Source organism: Pelecanus crispus, chromosome 9, assembly GCF_030463565.1.
Source record: "Pelecanus crispus isolate bPelCri1 chromosome 9, bPelCri1.pri, whole genome shotgun sequence".
Taxonomy (NCBI): domain Eukaryota; kingdom Metazoa; phylum Chordata; class Aves; order Pelecaniformes; family Pelecanidae; genus Pelecanus; species Pelecanus crispus.
This window is the reverse complement of record NC_134651.1, coordinates 39,003,397-39,025,735: the sequence shown is the minus strand read 5'-3', so window position 1 is coordinate 39,025,735 and position 22,339 is coordinate 39,003,397. Positions and strand designations below refer to the sequence as shown.

The following is a 22,339-nucleotide window of genomic DNA, read 5'->3' as shown; positions in this document are numbered from 1 at the left end:
TTTCCTCCTTTTAATTTTACTGTATATGGTTGATGCCTGGTGTGAAGTTATAAGAATCAGTTCTCTCAGTAGACCTATATCCTAGTGAAGTGCCAGTCTTACTAAGATAGAAAAATAAATAAAAAGCCTGTTAACTCTAAGTGTGCTGACAACTTTTTTCAAAGTGACCTCATTTCTTCATCTTAGCAGTTATGACAAAACTGTCTTTCTGATCCTAGTGGATGATCAGCATCATAGATCGGGCACCTCTGGGTCATGACTTTGTATTTTTAACGTAATTGATACAGTGGTAGGTGCTGAAATAACTCTGCTAATTTCCTTTATTTGCAGACCAACTAGGTCTTATTACAGAGTATCCCAGCAAGATGCTACATTTACACCCAAATTCATAGTACCTGATACCATGATATGGTTGCCTGAGAACACTAGGCAGTTCCATACACGTTCAGAAAATCCCAATCTATTGTAAGACGGTAGGAACCAGCTAAAGTCACTCGTGGTGTGTGTATGGCTCAGGCCTTGGTACAAATTACCCTCCTTCAACCTGTAACATTTTTCTTTAAAAACTTATCCAATCTTCTGATCTGCTTTTTCTCTTTATGTTCTTGCAAAATTAGACCTAGGAGCCTGTCTTCTTGAAGTCTATCATTGACTCATTTTCCCTTCTCGTTTCCCTGTCCTCTCTCCTGCTGTGAACTTGTTCTTCCCTGGTGTTTTGACTCTTCTGTCCTAGAATTGCTTTCTCCATGTCCCATGCCAAAGAATTGTCATCAGTTCTTTGCAGGATTTGTAACTGTCCTGCTATATAGTGATCCGATAAGCAGCATTTAGAATCATTTGGGTAACTGTTCTGCAAAGCCCTGTATCATCATCCCATTCCTACCACCATTTCCCCTCCTAACCCTTCTTCAGCAGTGTGGTCCCTGCATCAGCTTTGAGATGGAGTCTTTGTGCCAGATTTTGTGTATTCCCCCTTGGAGGGGAAAAGCATCTTGGTGCTTCAGAGTTGATTTGCCTGTTAGTCTCTTAGCATCGGGTTGAGGTTACTCGTATTGAAACAAGGTGGTAGGTAGGAGTCATTAGCTGGAGTTAAAAAGGAAAAACATGTAACAAATCAATAAAGATGCATATTGACTGATTTCTTCGGGTGTGGATTTGTCTGCTGAGGTTAGGAGTAAAAACACCATTGTTCTAGCCTGTGTTAATCTATACTGGACGAAATGTTGGAACACAGACAATGGAAAATGAGCTGCTGCTGGTTGGGAAATATGAAAATGAACTAATTGTTTCTTTTTTATCTCAGTTTTATGCTTTTGTGGATAAGGAAAAACTCTAATAATCTCTGTATAACAAAACACAATGACAGAATTATTGTTAGACACACATCTTAATATTGAAGTGCAAGTTCATCTTTGAAATGTAAATTGATTTTTAGATTAAAATGCCTTCATTATTGCATTTTTGTCAATAATATAATTTAGGCTTATTTCTGTTGTTATACTCTGACTGACCCTATATATTTTCCATGATACTAGTTTTATTCTTTACACTTTACTGCTTTCACAGAAGAAAATTAAACCTTTGAAAATGTAACTTTTTTACTTTTTAGCTGTAGTTTCCTTTTAAATAATTTACATTTTTACTGGACCTAAAATGTTTTCCATTAAACTCACGGCATGCTTTTAAAAGCTAGCATTAGAAGAGTCAGATTATTCTTTCAAATTATTTTTCTCTAAGTGGACTTATACTGGAGAATATCAAATACATTGAAAATAATCACATTTGCTCATTGTTTTTGACAGGTTATTGAGTTGTGGTGTTAATAAAATTGAGAGAGTTGCTTGGCAGTGTCATGCCTACACAAGGGAATTCTGCGAATTCATACATTTTCAGGTGCAAATGAATGTTTGTTCTGCACTTTATAGTCTATCTCTTTCTCATAACACACACAGTGGTTTTAGGTCTTTTATTTTGGTCTGTCTATAAAATATTGAAAACTGAAATTGCATCAACTTAAGCTGTTAATTTGATGGTCTTGTGAATCGACTCTCCTTCAGCTTGTGTTTGTTCTTCACAGGTTACCTTAGGAAAAGTGTTGAAAGTGATAGTGGTGATGCGGAGCCTCTTCATTGACCGGACAATAGTAAAAGGGTACAATGAGAATGTCTATACTGAAGATGGCAAGGTAGGTTATTGTATATCCAGCAACATTAAATTTTATTTTTACCTGGTATTTAAATGACAGAGAACAAGAATCCCATCACAAGTATGCTAGAAACATAAACTGTCAAAAGACTCTGTGGATGTTTTGCAGAATGCTCTGGTTTAAATTTATCACGCTTTGCTTGGATTTTTCATACCCAAATGTCTGACTTCTTTCTAAGCTCTGAAGCCCTTGCTTGAATTTCTAATTTATCACCTTAGACCCTAGTTGCCTCGTTAATAGTGTCTACTGAGAAAACGTTTTTTCAATGTACCAGCACATCAATAGCCCAAGGTTCAGATTTCTCTTTTCTGAGAGCCATTGGGAAATCTTGGGCTAGTTTTGTGCTCACCTTAATAAACGCAACTGTGAGAATCATTGGTAGGTAGTCCTCAATAATTTGCTTGTCAGTAATAGCACATCTTGCACAGCAGCTACTAAAGCAAGTGTTACCTGTTTCCACGAGTGATTTGTTTTATGAACAATTCACCCTGCTTGAACCCTCAAATTTTGTCTGACTGCATGCACTCCATATGGCTCTCTTTAGCGCGTCAGGAGATGTTAATGGGACCTGACGGCCTTCAGCCCAGCTTGTTTCTCTTTTCAGGGTGGAATGGTCTCTCTTACCGAGACATCCGCCAGGACTCTCCTTTGCCAGTAACAGTACTAAATACCTCCATGTTTCACATTTTCTCTCTGGAGCTTTCTCTTCTGATTATGAAGCCTATTAAAATAAAAAGTTCATTATATCAAGATGAGTACTTGGCACCCATAGGCCATGTTATAATGAGGTGAGACTTTTTTTCCTTTCAAAAGTGATAACTGTGTTTTAGCACACAAACACGTTGTCTACTGACCCAGAGTTCAGCAGCTCTGAGTCTGAACCTCTGTTCTCTAGAAAAGGCCAGGAGCTGATCTGCTGAAGGAAATAGTGCAGCTGTATTTCCCAGGTGAGAGATTCTCACTCAAAGGGTGGGGGATTGGCCTAAGAAGTAGTAAAATAAAAATTGCCTGATTTTGATCTGCATTATTCAAATATGCAGGTTTAAATACCACTTTGCCGCAGAAGCAGCTGCACTGTACTCCCTGTATATTAGCATATAAATATAGACTTACAGCACGAGCCCCTCTTCACCCCAAGTTCTGCTCGGAAGTGAAATGGTAGTCTGCCTAAAGAGCACTGACAGTGCTTGATGGATTCCTGTGTCACCCTTCATTTGGGTGTGTTCATTTTCTCTGATGAATCCAGTTTCCTTTGAAGCTCCCTTGAAATATAGTAATGGTATATATACTGAAAAGCTAAGTAAAAGAGTTCCTTTTAAAAGGAACTCGGCATCTGGCATTGGGCTTCTGTTTAGCTCAAGGTTAACTCTCTTGAGAGGCGCATACCATTTCTCTGTCATCGTTTGCTGCGAGGGGGAGAGCGGGGCTCGGCTCACCAAGGCCAGCTTTGGGCATGGGGTGCTAACCTTTGTCTGCTGTCAGTGGGGAGCAGTTCAGCTTCTCCAGAGCATCGGTGCTAACACCTGGCTTGTTTTCTTGCTTTAAGCCAGTCTGCAGGGGAGTCTGTTTTCTACCGATTTAGCTTTCTGTGCCCAAAGTTAGGCTATGTGACTGCTCCCACGAGGTTCCATGAACCTGTGACCTTTACGTGGCAGTTTGCTATTCCATTGGGCCATCCCAGGGCTTTCACAAACCTGAAGGTCTGCGTTTTAGGTATAAATAGGAATGTTTCATTTGACTTAAGTAGAATTGGAGTTGCAGCCACTTAAATCGTGAGTATATTTGGCTTAGAAGATTGAATAAATGCGTAGCTTGCTAGTTTTGCCAACTGGAGCACATATTGACAAACAGCGAGCTCCCTCTTTTTCACTAATTAACTACGCTGGTAATTGGAGAATAAGAATGAGATTGTGCTCTTGCAATGATTTGCGTTACTTATTGTGCCTGCTGGGAATGAGCGATTACAGTCAATTGCAAACATAGTCCATTCCAATTCCTTCTCTGTCACAGCAGATGCTGCTGGGAAAGTACTCCAGTGAGGTTTCACCGTACTATTCTAGCTTCTCAGTTCCTAGCCTGATGAGGGGAGAAATGCACTAGCATTCAGAAGAGATGCAGAAGAGTATGAAAAAGGAGAAGATCACCAAGTATCTTTATTAAATAACAAAAATAGGGAGAACCCTCAGGATCACAGTAGGAGGTGATCGTTTTTCCAGTGAGCAGTGTACACAGTAATTGCTGATTTGGGGGTTTGCTTATGTATTCCTAGGAAGCATTTAATATTTGTAAACAGCAGTGATAAGATTAATTAGGTGGTATCATACAATATGGCAATTTTGAAGCTCCTGTCTTTTCTGTAAACCATGTTGAAGAAGAAACACTGGATAAGTCGTCGTGCTTGTTTACACTTAAATAGCTGAATGAGGGTCTGTTGAGTCATCCTCCTAACTGCACAAGTCAGAAGGTCCTTTAACTAACAAAAGTGAAATTCAGTGGGGGGCTTTCTCCAAGTAGGGCGGGGTTTGGGACAATAAAATATATTCAACAGTATTCAGCAAAGGAAGAAATGGCCATCATTGGGAGACTGAATGATCACGCAGACAAGAAGTGAAAAATGGACTGTGCACAGAAGAGGCCAACAATTTGCTTGCGGATCAGGGGAGTCACCATTTCTCTCTGAAAGTACAACTGTTTTAGCAAATTTTGCATTACTGGGAAGAAAAAGGGAAGAGGTGAATGAGGCGTTGATGGTGTTCTGGTCCATTAGTCAGGCAAGTCTAGAAAAAACCAAATATGGGTGTTTCTCATAGCTGTGAAACTGCATGGTGGCATACTAGCTTTTACCCAGGAAAGCTGACATTGCATTATCCAGGTTGCTTTAGCTTGCTGTGTGTTTCTACGTTGTGCTGTGTAGGTTGACAGGTACTTACATGAAAGCTTCACATGGTTTCTGCTGTACTGAAGTCTAGTTAAATTGGGTACTCCCTCTTCCAGATTTAAAGACTTTCAAAATTAAAGTGAAAAAATAGAAGTCTTAAGCTTGCAGTGAGTAAAATAAGACACTGCATTCGGGGGTTTTATTTTCAAGCTTTGCTTATACAGATGAAGAATCGTTGCATTTCTTAAGTGCTTCATGTACTTCTCTCGTGAATTATTCACAAACCCTGCAGAATATGTCTTTGCCAAGTTGCCAGCTGCATAACTTAGACATTTTTGGTGACACTTTGCAAAAACAATAGGTGAGATCTGGCAGCCTCTGTCACGTCATGGGTTCTGGATGCTGATCGCTCTGCAGTCTCTCTTGCTTACCGTACTAACCCATTGCGTCCACCACATACTGATGCATTTTAATTAGCCCCGTGGTTTTAGCGATGGCACCGTGCCACCCTTCATTTCAAACTCTGACATACTCATTGTGCACTGGAATTTAACCATGGATAGTAATTAATTACTAGTGTTGTCCTGGTTCCTGAATAAATGAAGCTATACAGCTCACCCTTCCAGGGCAGGCTTATTGTCAGCTGAGCCATTAGTAGCCCTAGTCTGCCAATAAAAATAAAAATGTATTGGGATTTTTTAGCATGGTAATACCCTGCTTTTCTTTGGATGCAGAGACCAAGAACCACCTTGACAAGGATGTATTTAGAGTGGGTACTTAATATTGCTGCCTAGCCAAATTCCTATTTTTGCAGCCGTTAGACTTAACTAGAGAAACATAAGTGTCTCTGTTGAATTATCATGTTATGGAACTTGGGTTATGTTAATGCTATGGCTTCATTAATTACCCCATATCAATAAGAAAAGGCAGCTTTTAGCCTCCTAGCGTAAGAGAGGAAAAGAAATAGTAGTATCAAAGGAAAGCTTCAAAGACAGGCAGAGCCGTCTCTCGGGTAATTTCTGATCCCTGCATTCTTTCCACTTCAAAGCTGGATGTGTGTGTGTTTGGGTGAAGGGGGGGTTGAATCCGATTTCTCTAATAAGTGTTGGCACCGGACCTGTTTGATATTAGATGCAGGGAACATTCTGATTTGCTATCGCCTTTGAAATCGTTCAGACGACCTTCAGAAAATGGCCTCTTGTTACTTATGCTGGGGGTGGGTGGGGAGAGTGGGGCATTGGGGAAAAAAAGCCCCAGTTTAATTCACATGCAGAGGATGCCCTGAAATTATGCTTTCAGCAGTTTTTTAGTTACAAATGTGTGTCTTGATTGAAAGTGAAAAGTTGAAGAATAATAGACCTATAACGATGCATTCTTTAATCTGCTTCTGTCTTAATCCTCAGTTTCAGGGGGAAAGGTGGGCAGTCATTTAGGATGTATGCATCGTGTGGTTTGGGGGGGGTTCGGTAGCTTTTTTTTTTTTTTTTTTAACTTGGATAACATCGTGTCTGTAAGACAGACATTCATTACTTTTTCAGCTTTTCAATCTTCATGCCAAATAATGAACATTCAGAACCTGTTGGACTCATCTTAATGCAGCATCTGAAGTAGACTATTTTTTTTTGAGTCTAACTAGAGAGGATCACATACTTGGTTTGATCACTAGAGATTAGCGAAACCATATATACATTCCAATTATAGCAACTCTTCCTGTGGTCAAAGCAAGCCTTAAATTGCATGAAAACTTTTTTTTTTAAAAAAAATAAGCATTAATTTTTTATTTTCCAATGTAGACTTTTCTAATATGGAAATGTGATGCTTCCTTCCCGGCAGGCATAGGTCTATTATTGCACTGTCAGTCAAGTTCAGGTCCAAGTCCAGGCTGAACTACCGCTTGTGGACTCTAGAGCGAGTGGTGTTGGTGTTCACACAGGTTCTTGATCCCACCCTAAGAGCCAGTAAATGTAAAAAGGTTTGTAGGTACATGCCTCAGGGTACTTCTGTCTTCATCTGACCTGGAAAAGGCATCGAGACATCAGCTGCCTTTTGTCTCACGGCAAGGTCAGCAGTACTGAGCCACGAAACATCTATCCTGAAGTGATTTTTGAAGTCTTTAACATCGCCTCCTGTCCAGACTGAGGATTGGGCTTTCAGAGTCTCTTCTGTACCAGTATTTAGAAGTGGGCCACTTAACAGTGTTACTCTTAAAAGAATGGGAACTTGTAGCACTCTGAACCGTTTTAGCATTCTGAACCTTTTTAGCAATGTGAATTAATTACTTGGGTTCAGCATCCTTCCCCCTCTCCTTCATCACCCCCCTCTAGTGTGTTTTACTCCCTTCATATGCCTTCCTTCATTTCAGACTCTAATTTTTATGCCTTTTAGAAGACTCGTAAATTCAGCTAGAACTTACAGGCACTACCATAAGACAGAATTAAAATAATCAGTTGTCCTTTATAGTAAAGGAGATAAAACCCCCATTGTGGGAAAACATGTCTGACCATATTATCAAGCACTAAAGGAGCTATCCCTGCTTCATAAATTCACTCAAAAAAATTATTTTCTGTTGTCTAGATTAAGATTCCTGAGGTTAATGCTGTAGCAGACACCTTTCCTGAGACAAGTTTTGTGCGTATGGAATTTTTGAGTACAGTGGGATCTGTAGAAAAAAAAGTGATTTGCAAGTCTGGGATTGAAGGAAATTCCTCTTGGTTTTCCCTGCTGCTTTTCCTTGACAGAGTGCAAGATATTCCACAGGGCTGGGCTAAAAGAGCATTAGCATGTCAGTTGAAATTGTTTAACGTGTGAGCCCTTTGGTTGTTTAACAAGGACAGCCTTACCTTCTGGTTTCTGGGGTTAATAAAACATTTCAATTTGGTTCTTTTAGTTTGTCTGTAGTTGAGCACACATTTAAGTCATGGATATGTGCAGTTATGTACAACCTTACATCTCTTCTAGTGTGATTTTTGTCTGCAAATGTAAATGCAGTTTCCTAAGGGATGTTTTATTTAGCCCCAGTAGACCAGTGCTTTGGCTTAATTCAGCTAAACGTTCTTTGTGTTGTTTGTAACTGAATCACTTATTCAGACACAAGACAAGCATAAACTTAGGAAAAATGCCCTCATTTTAGAAACAGACTGAAGCTGATGAATATTTGCATAGATCAGCGACAACCCCATACAAATGAAGATTTTGGTTTTTTTAAAGGGAACACATTAATTCAACAGGTCTTGTATATATAATTGTTTTTATTGAGACTGTGATGAACTATGTTCGTTCTTCATTGCAATACAAAGGAAGTCTTGTATCATTAATTCTTTTTCTTGGATTGCAACAGGTAAAGGCAAAGGGTCAAAACAGTGAACTGAGAAATAAGTCTCCGTAGATCTGTTTGCCTGCTCTTTTAATTTGAACAGCTGCTTAGCTTCTTTTTCTCCATAATCACGTGTGGTAATGTATAACTGGTTTTGTTTTTTTTTTCTCTCCCCCCCCCCCCCCCCCCGCCTCCCCTACTGCAGCTTGACATATGGTCTAAATCCAACTATCAAGTTTTTCAGAAGGTAAGACTCATATAATTTCTCTCTACATAATGTGTACAGGAGATACACAGAGTTTATTTTAAATATCCATGCCCTTATGTAAAAGAATTCAGAATCTATTACTTTGTCATCACGACTTATAAATAACAAGCAATAATCTGTAATAATGGAAAACTGTGAGTAGAAGAGGAGATCACTTCTGCTGTTCTTTAATTTGGATTTATTTCCCATCACAGTTCCAGTCCATGGTTTGGAATAGGGAATTGGAGATTATACTACTCTAGCCTTAAAATTTCATGAGGAATCTTCAAGTACTCTTTAGTTTAAATCTTTTGGGGGAGGAAGGACTGTTTTGGGTTCATTTGGATTTTGTGTTGTTGTTTTCATTGGTTTTGGTTTCCCCCCTTTCTTGGGGGCTTGAGTTTAACAAATCAGTAGAACTCGCTTTCCAAAATGAGTTTGGAAATTTTTTCCATGACATTATTTTGCCTGCTTCTCTTCCCATGATGGTGTAAGCGAAAGGAGTAACTTAGTGAAATGACTGCCATTCCAGAAAGTAAGGAAAGACTGATGAGAGAATGGGAGCAGTAAGTTTAAAACTAAGAAGGTTAAAGTGTATTTTGGACAGATCTGTATCTCACTATTTTCCAGGCAGGGAAGAGAAGATTTCTCTTTGAAGGCCTCTTGTCAAAATGCTGTAAGTTCAGATTGATCCGAGTTTAAATTCCCATTTCCTTACCTCCAAGCCACAGTTCAAGGAGCTTGAGTCTCCAGCTAGTGCGCTAGCTTCCTTTCATCTACTTTTGTAGTTTGAGTAACAAATGGGGGTCAGGGACTCGAAAGGGCATAAAAGCAGGGGTCAAAAGTATGGCATATTGGGTGTATTTGTGCATCTTCCTTCCAAGATTTCAGATGCAGTCAGAAGGGAAGACGTTTGACCTATGATATTAACCTGCTAGAGATCAAAGGACAGCTTTTGGGGAGGTTGGTTGCTCTCGCTCTCTGCCTAGCATTAAAGCAAAATTTTGCTGCAGTTGATTCTTTACCCCAGAGATTAGTGGATTAAATATTCTTTCTTTTTTTTCTTGCTCCTCAAAAATATTTAGTCTCAAGTAGGGTAATACAGCAGGAAGTAAAACAGCATATATCTTAGTAACTTGTTTATCAGTATGCTTTAAAGTGATTTTTTGCAATGGAATAAATTTAAGGTTCTGTGCATCATCTCAGTTTCCCCATGTGTATGTTTGGTTGTAAGCTCATTTGCACATAACATTGTTTTCGTGGGTGCTTTGGTTTAGAATAACTTGGAAGGGTTAAGTCATATTGCCATAATTTGTGCTAAATGATAATAAATCGTGAGGTTTTGATTATGTCATTTTAATTGTCTATATGCAAGATGAGAGAGTAGAGTAAATATACAGTTTGCTTAGAAGTCCAAGTTAAGGACTCGGGGAGCATAAATAGGTAAATTTCTCTTCAGGTCCAGGTGATGGCCTGCAGACCAAAAGTGGAAGAGGTCAGTGAGAAGATGTGAAATGCCGCTCTTACTGCTGCCTGTGTGGCTGCGTTACGGATAAATAAAAATAATGTGATGTGACCTGAATGTTAAGTTCTTGTTCTTCGATTCCCTCTCTGTAAATAATATCATCAATAAATGCATTAATATTTATTAAAAAAAAAAAAAAAAAAAAAACAAAAAACAAACAGGACTGCAGGAGAAAGCATTGCCTGTAACCAGTTGAATAGCCATCTGCATTTTTTAATGGTAGTTTTATACCTTTTGTTCCCAGCTCTGTAACTGTGTTACCTTGGGCAACTTACCCTCTCTTTGGATCAGTTTTCCACATCCCTTAGGCTAGGGTAATACTTGCTGACTTCACAGGAGCTATTGCTGAATTGGTTGCATGGTGCTCTCAGATTCTTGCATGAAAAAATGTGATAAAAATGCAAGGTGATGGTACTTTCTAATCAATAGATTCTGTACTATTGAGCTGATAGTTAACTTAAGGCTAGGACTGAAGTCAAGTTTCCAAACAGATGTTAGAAAATGCTGTGGTTCAGCATAGTAAGGTTTCTCTCTGGTGCTGTGCTTAGTTTGGTTTTCTCTTTATCCTCTGAAGCTGCACTTGTATCCATTTATAATACCCAGGAATAGTGATGTAGCAGTAGCAAAATAAAGGAAATAGATAAAATAGTGTTAGAGAAACTATTACGCTGTTACTAGTGTAGGATCTATACTGCAGGATCTTCAGAACAAATGTTTTCATGCCATTAAAAAATCATCAGTAAATGTGTCAGAGCACACCTGAATGTTCCTGAAATGTGTTTCTCATGGCAGTCACCAGTAACACGATGTGGAAGTGCTGTGCTGAGAAGGAAAAATATGTGTGAGTAACTGCTCCCACCGAGGCAGCTGGGTAGCCCTTTCAGCTCTACCGCCTTTAATACTGTAAAATCCATCATCCCTCTGAAGGGCAGGGCTGTTTCTCTTTAAAAGCTGGACCAAGTTCTCCAACTCTGTCTTCAATGATAATATAGCAACATCTGGAGCTCACAAGATACCTGCCAGTGGTAGCTGCAGGCCTGTCAAATTCTCACAGGGTTGCAGCATGACTTTCTGGGTTAAGGACCAGGGACCTCTGATCTTCAATCCAACCCTGTCAAACGAAGCTAAATTTGTCCTGACTTTTTGTTTGCAAACGTTGGCTGTGTCAGCAAGCCTTTTCTCTCTCCTTCTTATTAGGCAGGATACCCGAATGTGTATAATTTGATGGGGGATGGCTCCCGGAGGGCCCATTACTGTTAAAGTGTGCAGTCATTTTCTCAGTTCCCTGGAGACTCCTTGAATCTGGTCCTGGGGTGAAAAAGCTTTATAGGCATTGAATCCACCAGCAGGGTTAGATTCAGAGAATGGAGCTGGGAAATAAGAGAGGGAAGGCTGAAAGGGCAAAAGCACAAGAAGCAAAGAAAAGGTTTTTCAGACTTCCATGTTGGTCTGACATTTAAACTCCACGGGAGCAGCAACTGTTTTGATCTTAAACCTCCTTATTTTAACACCTTGCATCTCATGATCCGCTAGTGCAAGAGGAGGAACAGAACAGGAAATAAGGAAATATTTTGGGGCTTAAATCTTGGTGGGAAGAAGAGTGTACATGAGGGCTGCATAATTCCAAGTCATTGCTCAGAGGCTTAAAAAAAATGTGTATTGTAGAGAATGGTTTAATATTCCTAATTTTGTGTTCAAAAAAGAGGCAAAAATACAGAATAGTGGAACGGCTATGAGTGGATCAAAATAGGAGGTGGTGTCAAACATTAACTGTTTCACTTATCGAGCTGCTCAGTTAAGAGCAGCATGGCTGGTTTTGCTGTGTAATCTGATCAGTTTGGCTGTTTAAGTCATATGCATAGGCTTTAAACCCATGCATTTCATTCTGATCTGAGTCCCATTCTTATTTTCACCTAAATGGTCTATCAATTTTAGCATGCCACAACCTGTTTTTGTTTCAGCCTGATACGCTTCTTCCCAAGGCACGTTTTAACCTAAACTTTGAGAAGCTGTTTGTGCCTATCCAGCTGTTTGTGAGCTGTGTGATCCCAAAGTGATGGAACGGGAGCACAGTTTTCACCACTACAAGGGCACATAAGTATTGTAATGTATGAAGATGTATTCTTGTCAATAATCTCAGAATAAAATCACATGCAGGATGAATGCATGCATGAGACAAATACTGGGCTATTGATGATGTCTGCTCAAGGAGAGGAGATGGACTGTTCCAGGGTCACCTGCGTGATTGCTCCTGTGCATGATCAGTACTTGGCTCTGTTCAAAGACCTGCTTAGGCGAAATAAAATCTCTATGACCCCGTCCAAATAAGCAGAACAAGCGAAATAAAAACTTAAACACTCTGTGAGCTCTGAAAACAAGTGATAAATCCTACGCTTCAGAAAAGTCTGGTAGTGCTTTGCTGAATTGGGAGTGGGGAAGGGTGTGTAAAGGATTTGTGTGGAGTTCATCAGTGCCTGCTCGTAGAGGCACCATCCATCACCCTTCCGAGCGCCTCTCAGGCACCGGGTTCTGTGCACTGGATTCCCTCCAGAGAGACTCAAACGTGGTCCTGGAGAGAAGATTGAGTAAAGGGAATCCTTGGAAATGAGCAGAGGCCCTCATGTAGTTTTCCACGCCATAGAAGGTCTAAACACTTTTTTTTTTTTTTTTTTTAGTGCTGTGATCATCCTCCAGAACTCATTGTTACAGGTTCCTGTTAAGGCCATGAAGTTAGCAGGGTTTAAAAAAAAAAATTTAAAAAACTTTCAGGGGATTTAGAGAATCCCTTTATATTAGATGGAGTTGTCAGTGCTGTACTTGAGGGAATAAACCAGTAAGTAAGTGGCAAGGAAATTTATGACTCTTAAAGGAAGTTTTGCACCTGCTTTTGAAAAGCATATTTATTGGCAGTGAGATAAAATACTAGAAGAGAGAGACAGCTTCTACAATTTAGTTGTGTGATGTTTGTGGTTTTATGTTTTAGTTTTTGTGCCAGGTATAGCTTCATACATCTACAGAACATACCTAGCCTATGGTGGAGCAAAGCTATGCCATAGGTCTTTACTTTCGTGCTGCTTATTCCAGTTAGAGGAAGCACTTGTTCAGCTTTCTCAACCTGTGAATTGTAGAATGTTTTGGTTTGGTTTGGTGTTTTTTAAAATGAATTTTCAGCTTTGCGAATGCAATATGACTAACAAGTGTTGTCAAGGCCCAATAATGCCATTTTTTGGATGTGTCATCTTTGGAAAGCACAATTCAGCAGAGCAGTACTATCAAGTGGGTAAAGAAATGCTGTAGAAATGACTGGTGTTGGCTCGGTTGAGACAACTAACAGGGATTTTGTTTTCTGCTCATCGCTGGGTGTTGGTCTCATGAGCTACTTACAGCTTCACCGAGCAGGCGAGCTGAGCAGTCGGCTGCGAGAAGGAAGTCAGGAGTCCACGTCTCCCCACCCTGCCGCAGAGCAAAGCAGCGGCGGGGGCACAGCGGGCCGGTACCCAGACAGCCCTGCGCGCTTGCTGAGGCCTGGTTGCTCTCCAGGAGTGACAAGTACATAGGATTTAATTTGCACAAAGTCGCGGTGAAAATCAGGTTTGATCCAGTATCAGTCTGTTTTGTATTCCTGATGTATACAGTGCCCTAGACAAGGGAGCAGAGATGCATTTAAGAAGTACATGGTTATAGTCAACTTGAATTTGGAAGCAGAAAGGAGAAAAAAAAAAAAAGAAACCTCAGGCAATATAATTAACTATTAACAAGAAGTGAAGTTTTCTTGTTCAAATTGGGTCTCTTCGCCAGAATTTTTTTTTCCCATATAACTGAAGTCTCTTTTGCTCTGTCTCAAAGTGCTTAGTTAAACAGTAGCTATTTTATTTAGCAAAATTGTGCTTCAGGAGATTGCCTTGTCTTGCCTTTTTTTCCAGACAAAAATTCCAAGTGCTTTTTGATATATGAATTGTGAAATATTGAGCTTTTCTGCAAGATCTCTTGAAAATCTATTTCAAGGTCCAGAGCAACAGCTATCCCAATCAATGTGTGCTCTTCTGAATGTGTTCCCTTATAAAAAAGAGGTAGAGAAATTAGAAAGCGACCAATAACTTAAGATAACAGTAGGTAAGGTAGAGCAATAAAAGCGAACTTAATAAAATAAAACCCTGAAATGTACAAAATGTCATCCTACACCCAGAATAAATTAGTTTGTGATTCCAGCTTGGCTGGAAGAAGAAGTGTGTCCCTCAAGTGAGCTGGCGCATACGCAGTTTGTTTGCTTTGCTTTGGTGTGAAATTGTATTGCCATTAGTAAAGCTGGGTATTGATCTTTCTTATTTTTTCCCCCCCTCCCCTTTTTTTTTTTTCCTCCCCCCCTCCCCTTCTTTTAATTTTGGCCAGTTTGTGCTTTCTCTCATCATCTCTGTTATCTTGGCTGGGTTTAATTCTCCCTTCACTCCCATGCACTGGCCAGCTTAGCATTTGCCCAGCTCTTTTCTATTCTGTTTGCCGTCGTGTTCTTTGCCGGGTTGGGGATGGGGGTCATCCCCTACTCCTCTTCCTCAGCTTTGACACCCACTTTGATCTTTTTTAGAAGCACTCTATCAGCACTCGCTTATGGTAGAAAACGCCTCCTTTTTGTTCAGAAAACATTATTAGTGTTCTAGCTATGCGGGGATGGCTTTTATCTCCCTGTGGAATCTCATTAGCTTTACATTACAACAGGAACAGCATATGTGCAACTTTGCCAAAGTGGCCAATCAATTTAAATTTGTTAATAGCAGTATTTTTTTAAGCAACTTTCTTCAGTGCCAAGAGAAAACAACTTTGTTGTTCAGGGGAAGAAAAAAATACAGTTTGTTAGAAGTAGAAATACAGCAGAAGGAGAGTGGCTGCTCATAAATATCTTCAGAACTTTTTATTCTTTGACATGTCTGGTGCTATCCTGTAAAAGCACCATCTTAAAAGAAAAAAAATTCACATAGCTACTAGGGCTTGGATTACAGTCATTTCTGAACGCTGCATGAAATGTGTTTAAAAGAAATGACTGATTTGAGTTATGCAGTGCTATTAATGAACTGTTAATCATATTATTTCTGGTTTGTTTTTTTTTTTAATATGGTAACATATAAATGGCTTAAGCAGGCTGAGGTCCATTTTGTGAATATTTTTGCAAACTCACCAGAATGTGCACAGTCCCAAAAGTTTTCCCTTCCAGATGCCAGAATCTCATGTCCGTATTCACACTGAATGGAGCTGCTTTTGGAATTAGACGTGTGCACAAATGATGGGGAGCAGAATCTGTTTCTAAAATTGTAGTAAAACTTAAATCTGGATTCAGTGTAGGACAGACTGATTTGATGTAGTGTTCTGCGGAGGAAGTTTGTATGGTGTGAATTAGAGCCTGTCTATACATGGATTTATTCAGGAATATGTCTTTTACAGATTCACCTCCCTGAATAGCTTCAAGCACGAGCCTCTCTTTCTCCGGTGAAAGTTTGAGCGCTTCAGCACAATTCACATTGCTGAATTAGACTAAATACAAATTAGGAACAAGTGGAGTTAGCTGGGAATAGCAATTGCAATTTCAGTTCACACTTTATCTTACTCAAAGTTTACTATAGTATATAGACGAGCCCTGGGAAATACATAGACAAGCCCTGAGAAGAGCACTACTTCTCCATGTTAAAACTAGAAAATACGATTTAATCACTAACTAGACAATCACGTAGTTTGCTGGATGCTTTGATATTACTGATGACGTCCGTTAGTAGATTTACAGGTTACAAGACGCAAAAGAGCTCTCGTGGATGTGTTGTCTTGAGTTCTTTAATAGTCCGGCCCAAAGAATTTTGCCAATAATTTCTGCATTAAGCCTAGAACTTCTGAGAAGCAGCAAGCTGTTGACTGTGCTAATAACTTAGAAAGCTGACAGGCTGCGTACTGTTAGTGAATGGCATCACAGCTGTCAGAAAGTGCCCCCTTCCTGAATCATTTTTAAATGGTAGTGATTTTAACAAAAAAAAAAAAAAAATCTATCAAAGCATTGGTTGGTTTTCCTGATTTTTTTTTCTTTAATTATTCTTGTTATTACAAATATGTTTTATACGTATTCTGTCTAGCTGTAATTCCCAGATGTAAGATACTGTTCTGGCTTTGTCTGGGAAATTAAAAAGCTTTCTATCAGAAATCTTTTACTAATGCAAGTATATGTAAACCATAATCATATTAATCGATTCCTGGTTTCAGAGGAAATGAAACTGAGAGCTCGATTCCTGTTTGTTCAATGTAAGCAACCTGAAATAAGACTACAGGAGTTAAATATTTTAACTTTCCCCATTAAAAAATGGAGTGTACTCATTTTTCTGTAAAAATGCAGTTTCAATTCAGGGTAGTTTGTCCTGGGGAGGGGGAGGGTACGTTTTTTATGTTTGGATTTGTTTGGGGTTTGTTGTTGGGTTTGGTTTTTCTTTTTCTCTTCACTGAAACAGACCAAAATCAAAGCTTTTGGGGCTTTTTTTGTTTGTTTTTGAAGTCTTAACCTCTGTTCTTATAAGTTAGTTTTCCAGAACTATTTAATTTAACTACATTACTGACAGTGGGGTTTTTTGTTGTTGTTGAGCAAATCATCATAGATTAGGGAATATATTCTCTAAAAAAAATTACCAAAATAAAAATGGGAACATTTAAAGAGAAAACCAAAGTGCTTTCCTGACATGATTTTAGTGACTTTGCTTGTTCATGTTTTCACAGAATACATGGGATTTCAGTCACAGAAGCAAAGATTCTGCTCGTATGCTGTAGACATTTGAAAGTTAGGCAAATTATTTGCGATGGATGCTTTTATTTTATGTGGTACAGAAGATTTCCCACCCCTGCCCCCCCTTTTTACAGCCAGGTTGGTAATCCAAAGTGGGAAGTGAAGCATGTTAGAGCTGTATGCCTTCCTCATCACTTGGCTCACATCAGCTACCGGTCTAGATTCTTCTACCAACACTATTAGCTTTTATCATGTTTTTGAACTTCCAGAGCTGTGTTTGATTTTACTGTATGCATATGAAGTTATTTATCACGATGACTTCAGCTGATTCTTGTATGAAGTTGGCAGAGGGAGTGGAAGCTAGCTGGCAAAAGCTACCCAAAATTACTTGGAGAATGTCTTCACAGTCATGTAACCCTGGGTTTGGTACTTCCCCATGGAATTTATACTGTTTTCCTGCAGATTAACACTGCTTGGTCTGAAATACAGAAATGAATAAGCGTATATTCTCCTTTTGTCTGATACAGGTGACGGATCACGCGACCACTGCTCTATTGCACTACCAGCTGCCTCAAATGCCAGATGTGGTAGTTAGATCTTTCATGGTAAGTGTATTGGAAAATACATTTTTCCAGATAGACTTCAGCATGCTTACAGTGATTGACATTAGGCAGTTCTGATGCAGTTGTAATTTCCCCTATTTAAACAAGCTAGACAGTAGAGAATGACTGTAATTCTTTGTATCTGATACCTGGACAAGGATGAAGAGCTCATTCTCATTACCCTGGGATAGTTGGTGTTGGAAGACTGAGCTGTATACAGTTTTCTGTCACAGGTCTCAATATTTGCTTGATGATTCCTATTTGCAGAGCTGCTCTGGGTCATCCCTAAAGACAGTAGGAAAAACTCTCTCAACCAAAATTTTTGCTATGGTCCAGCCCTTTCACACTGTTCATACTGTGCAAGGAGTTGAGTTCTGTATGTAGAAAGTCTGCTCCACTGGAAGTTCCCTAGTAAGAGGCAACTCCCAGCTAGCGCGTTCCAGCTGAGGCAGCTTGCCTGTCAGCTTGCCCAGTATGGGAAGTGATGAGAGTTATTTGAACAATGATGAGAGGGAGGAATGTGATTGGGAAGAGTCCGTTTTGCTGTATCCACTTTCAGTCCCAGTTTTGTTCCTGAGGTATTGCATGTACTTGTCCAGCACAACAGCAGGTGGTTTTGGGAATCAAGGAAATGCTTACTGAGGTATTCCACTGTTTGTTTACTGAAGTATTCCACTGTTTTCTTAGTGGATAAAATTAACCAAATACTGCTCTACCTTGATATGCAGGTTTATCACCTTTAATTCTGCTTGTATTTGGAATTTTATTTGTGAAATAAACTTGTATATAAGCAGCCCTGTTAATCAAAGGGTGAGAACAAGGGTTTATGATTAGGAATTCCTTCTACCAACATGAATTTTGGCAGTGGAGACTCTTGCTGTTCTCTCTGCTGCAGTCTCCCAAAGGAGGCTTTTGGGAGAGATTCTCTGCTCTTCAGACTTTTTCTTTCACTTAACTTCCATTATGTTACCCCTTCACCTGGAGCAATGTAACTGAGACTTAAAAACAAACATCTAATCTTGCCATTCATAATCTTTAGGTGTGTACAATGGCACTGGGTCTTTTATGTCTTTAATTTCCACAGTGTAATTTCAGATCAGTCAGACTCCCTTACCTGCTGTGTCGGTTTGTTTACTTGATAAAAAGGCCACTAAGGTGAGCGTTTTGCAAAGGTCTCTTCTCTTGGAGTGCATCTTAAAGTAATAGGTTTTGAAAGGTGAAAGCAACTCTTACTGGTCAAATCTATGTTTCAACATGTTTCTGAAAATTAATGTTTAATAGAATGGGTAGCACGTTTGTTTAAGCCATGGACCTGCCTTATTGATTTGATAAAATGCTACTAAAACTTTTAACAAAGCAAAACCAGATGTACGCCAGAAATGTCAATATGTTGGTCCTTTCACATGTCAGTTGTGCAATCCACATGACAGGATGTAGTGAAGCCCTAATTTTCTGATGGGAATGAAGAAGGCTTTTTTTTTTTTTCCTTTCAACAGATGTCTCAAGTGCACAATTTAACTTAATTTGCCTATTTTTGTATTATGGTTCAGAAAATTCGATTTCTCTGTAGTGCAAGCAAAGCCCATCCAAGCTGAAGTAAATAACAGCAATTTACTTGTAGTGTTCTGTTGCCCTTGTCCCCGTATTTACTGCTAAACCCGGAGAAGATCTAGTTCTTTTGGAGGAGAGTTATTGACGGCCAAAGGTTCGGTTGCTATAGAGAAGGCTCTGATGAAGATGGAAGGATTTGTTTCAATAAACTCGGCTGACCTCTTCTTCAGAGAACAATTTTCTCTTATCGATGTAATTCAATAGGACTTTAAATGACAAGATTCATGTGCATCCTTCACAGTATAAATCTGCTGGTCTAGGTGTTTTTTAGTTGTGTATCTCCTTGAGTTGGGAACTGAGTTATGCAATGCTCATTGCTATGTATGCTGGTGGGAACAAGCCACTGTAGAGGCAGGAACCTTACCTAGGAACACCTGAACTTACTCTGTGTTGTTCAGCACTAGCCTTTTATATATATATATATCTCAGTATAATCAGATTTAAAACAGTACAGTATTTTTATGACCAATGAGTATTGATCTTAAAATTGCATTAGAGAGGAAGTTAGTTAGCTTGCTGTGAAAGTCCTTATATCTTCAGCTATGAAGAGTTCAGACCGTCGCAGTATGATTGCAGCAGGGGTGTGATAGATGATCACAGGAAGAGACAAACCAATATTCGGTTGAAGAAGGTACCCATCAAGAGCAATTACATCCCAGTAAAAATATGAGGATGGTTACAATACTTGCCTTCCATCATGATTCTCTAGCTGCGAATACCTCCTGCTCAGAGTGCATGAATTTCTATTAACAAATTTGCTTAAGTGACTAAAAAAGCAAAAGATGATTAATAAAGTGGGAATGCAGCTATACAGTGACCTTGTAATCTTCGACATGTTTCTGTTTATAAAAATCACTGTATACCTCACTGGGGCCTCGCCAAAGTACATTCTCTGTCCTTGCTATCACTGTTTGACAAGAATGATGACAAAGGGGAACATCCATATCCAGTTTTCTTAATTTCTCTCTCTTTCCCTTTTAGACCTGGTTAAGAAGTTATATAAAGCTGTTCCAGGCTCCATGCCAGCGCTGCGGAAAGTTTCTGCAGGATGGCCTGCCACCCACGTGGAGGGATTTCCGAACACTTGAAGCTTTTCATGACACTTGCAGGCAATAGTAGCCCAGCCCAGCCGTTGATACGCAAGGAGTGAACAATCTTGTCGGGCTTGGAAGAGAGCTGATGGTTTAATAGGTGGTTCCATTTCTGAACCTTTCATCCTGTACTAAGTAGTGAGGTTGCACTAATACATTTGTCTGTTTAAAAGCCATCAGTCTGCAAGGTACATGTGAGACTAATGTATTTTGAAGAAGATGGTAAGAAGCTGTGTGTGATCGCTTGATGCTTCTGAGCTGAAAGGATATGTCTGGGGAGATCTGACAGTAATAATCATTATTCTAAACCTTAATGAAAATATCTGTGTACAGTTTGTGTTTTGCAACAGAATTTGCAATGTGGAAGACTTTTATATGCTTGAAATAAATTTTGTATTCCAGAATTTGTGCTATTTATTTCATTATTTGAATCAACAAAATCCTTGGGTTTCGTGTGGATTTTTTCAACACTGTTCTTTTGTTTAGAAAAACTGGAAACGTTTAAACACGCATGCTGATATGATGGGGGGGTGGTTGTTGTTGCAAGGCTGCTTATCTGAGTGCTGGTCTTTTTCTGCAAGAGATTATGGCGTTGATTAAACATGGAATTTCAAAGGCATGTGGCAGCTTGGAAGATGCAGTGTACTTTCTAAGGCGGGGGGAAACAGATGTTTCCCTTTACTAAAATTGTAATGAAAAATGTTAGCAAAATCTGCATGTATTAAGTGGTTAGAAAACGTGTGACGAGCAGTGACTGTGTAATTCATCACGTTTTAGGACTGAAAGTAGTGAAATAATCCAGCCCTAAAGCATAGCTTCTGCAGCACAGACACATACAGCATATTTTAAAATAATTTAAAATTTACATGCAACACGCCAGCGAAGAGCAAGATCCCTCGCAGTAATCGTTGTGTTTGGAATGGATGGGAGTGTTCAGCTCCTACGAGCCCCAGCCGTTTTTCCTTCACCCGGAGACCGGGAAGGTCCCTGGTCCTGTCCCAGCTGAATGCTCACTGGCCTGGGGCTGTAGCAGGTTAAGCGTCTTCTCTGGTATTTTCTTGAGAACGCTACATTTCATCTGTCATCTCCTGATAGCCGATTTGACTCATTCCACTGTCATTCCTGCTAGTGCACCCTTGTTTCCTTTGCAAGCCACCAAGGCTTCAGTAATAAGCTTGCTTTTGGGAGCTGGTAAGGGGAGGTCTGGAGAGGCTTTGTCACTCGGTTAGTTTTCAAATAAATCGACATTAAGGTATAGTGCTGCAGACTAATTTTTGAGGTTCCTTCTGCCCTGTGTGAACAGCTTCAGTTGCAGAAAGAAAAGACACCCCTCTTGGAGGCTTTGGTGGGGGCAAGGTTTGGTTTGGTTTTCAGCAAGGAATGTTGAGCGAAGTTAATCACAAGCAAATGAAGGGGGCAGGGGGGACCAAAAAAAAAGGGCAGGAAGGGGAGGGACTTTTTTTTTTTTTTTTTTTGCAGCTGATTGAAATAAGGTATTCAGAGATTTTTAAAGCTCTTGTTTTAATTTAATTTGAACCTGCAGCATTTGTGAAACAGCTCATTTCATAGCTGTGAAAACTGAAAAGTAAAGAAACGAGAGTATCACCCTGTACTTGCGTGATACTAAATTAACTGTGTTTGCTAGTAACGTGAAAGACTGAGCTCCCAAAGACAACAGCTCCTTCCTGCGAGGACAGCGTGAGATGTGGGAATTTCAGCTTTCTAGGTATAGAAATCCATGCAAGACTGGCTCGTATAAAAAAGAGAGAAATTTGAAAGAAAATATATTTTTATGACTTCCTTTGGAGGCACAGCATGAAGAATGAGCATATATTTGAGGATGCTGGTAAGCGAGATTTTCTTTTTTTCAACTTTTTTCTTTTCTTTTTTTTTTTCCTTTTATCCCAGTCACCAAACAGAAACATGGCCCTAGCAGTGGGATAATGGCTGTTTCAAATCTGGCTGCAGTTGAATTACCTAATGAAAACTTGTCGTGCTATTATTTGACCCAAGTAGCCTTCTCGGTACAAAGATCACCCAAGACAGAACAACGTGTGCATCTTAGATGAGAGCGAGCTTTGTAAATAAGCAGCCGTGCTATCTGTCCCAATCCTGTAC

The 22,339-nt window shown here is 39.6% G+C and overlaps 1 protein-coding gene across 3 annotated transcripts in view; it reads left to right on the top strand.

Moving 5' to 3' along the window:
* Positions 1 to 20,607, top strand: part of MED27 (mediator complex subunit 27) — a 99,012-nt gene extending 78,405 nt beyond the window's left edge. Inside the window, exons 5-8 of one of the 3 annotated variants that reach the window (XM_075716464.1) lie at positions 2,078 to 2,185; positions 8,603 to 8,644; positions 17,445 to 17,522; positions 20,112 to 20,607. In XM_075716464.1, the coding sequence (XP_075572579.1) occupies positions 2,078 to 2,185; positions 8,603 to 8,644; positions 17,445 to 17,522; positions 20,112 to 20,246 (363 nt within the window). In that variant the 3' untranslated portion in view covers positions 20,247 to 20,607. The remainder of the gene's footprint in view (positions 1 to 2,077; positions 2,186 to 8,602; positions 8,645 to 17,444; positions 17,523 to 20,111) is intronic. The other 2 variants (XM_075716462.1, XM_075716463.1) reach the window with 2 other exon arrangements.
* Positions 20,608 to 22,339: the final 1,732 nt, after the last annotated feature.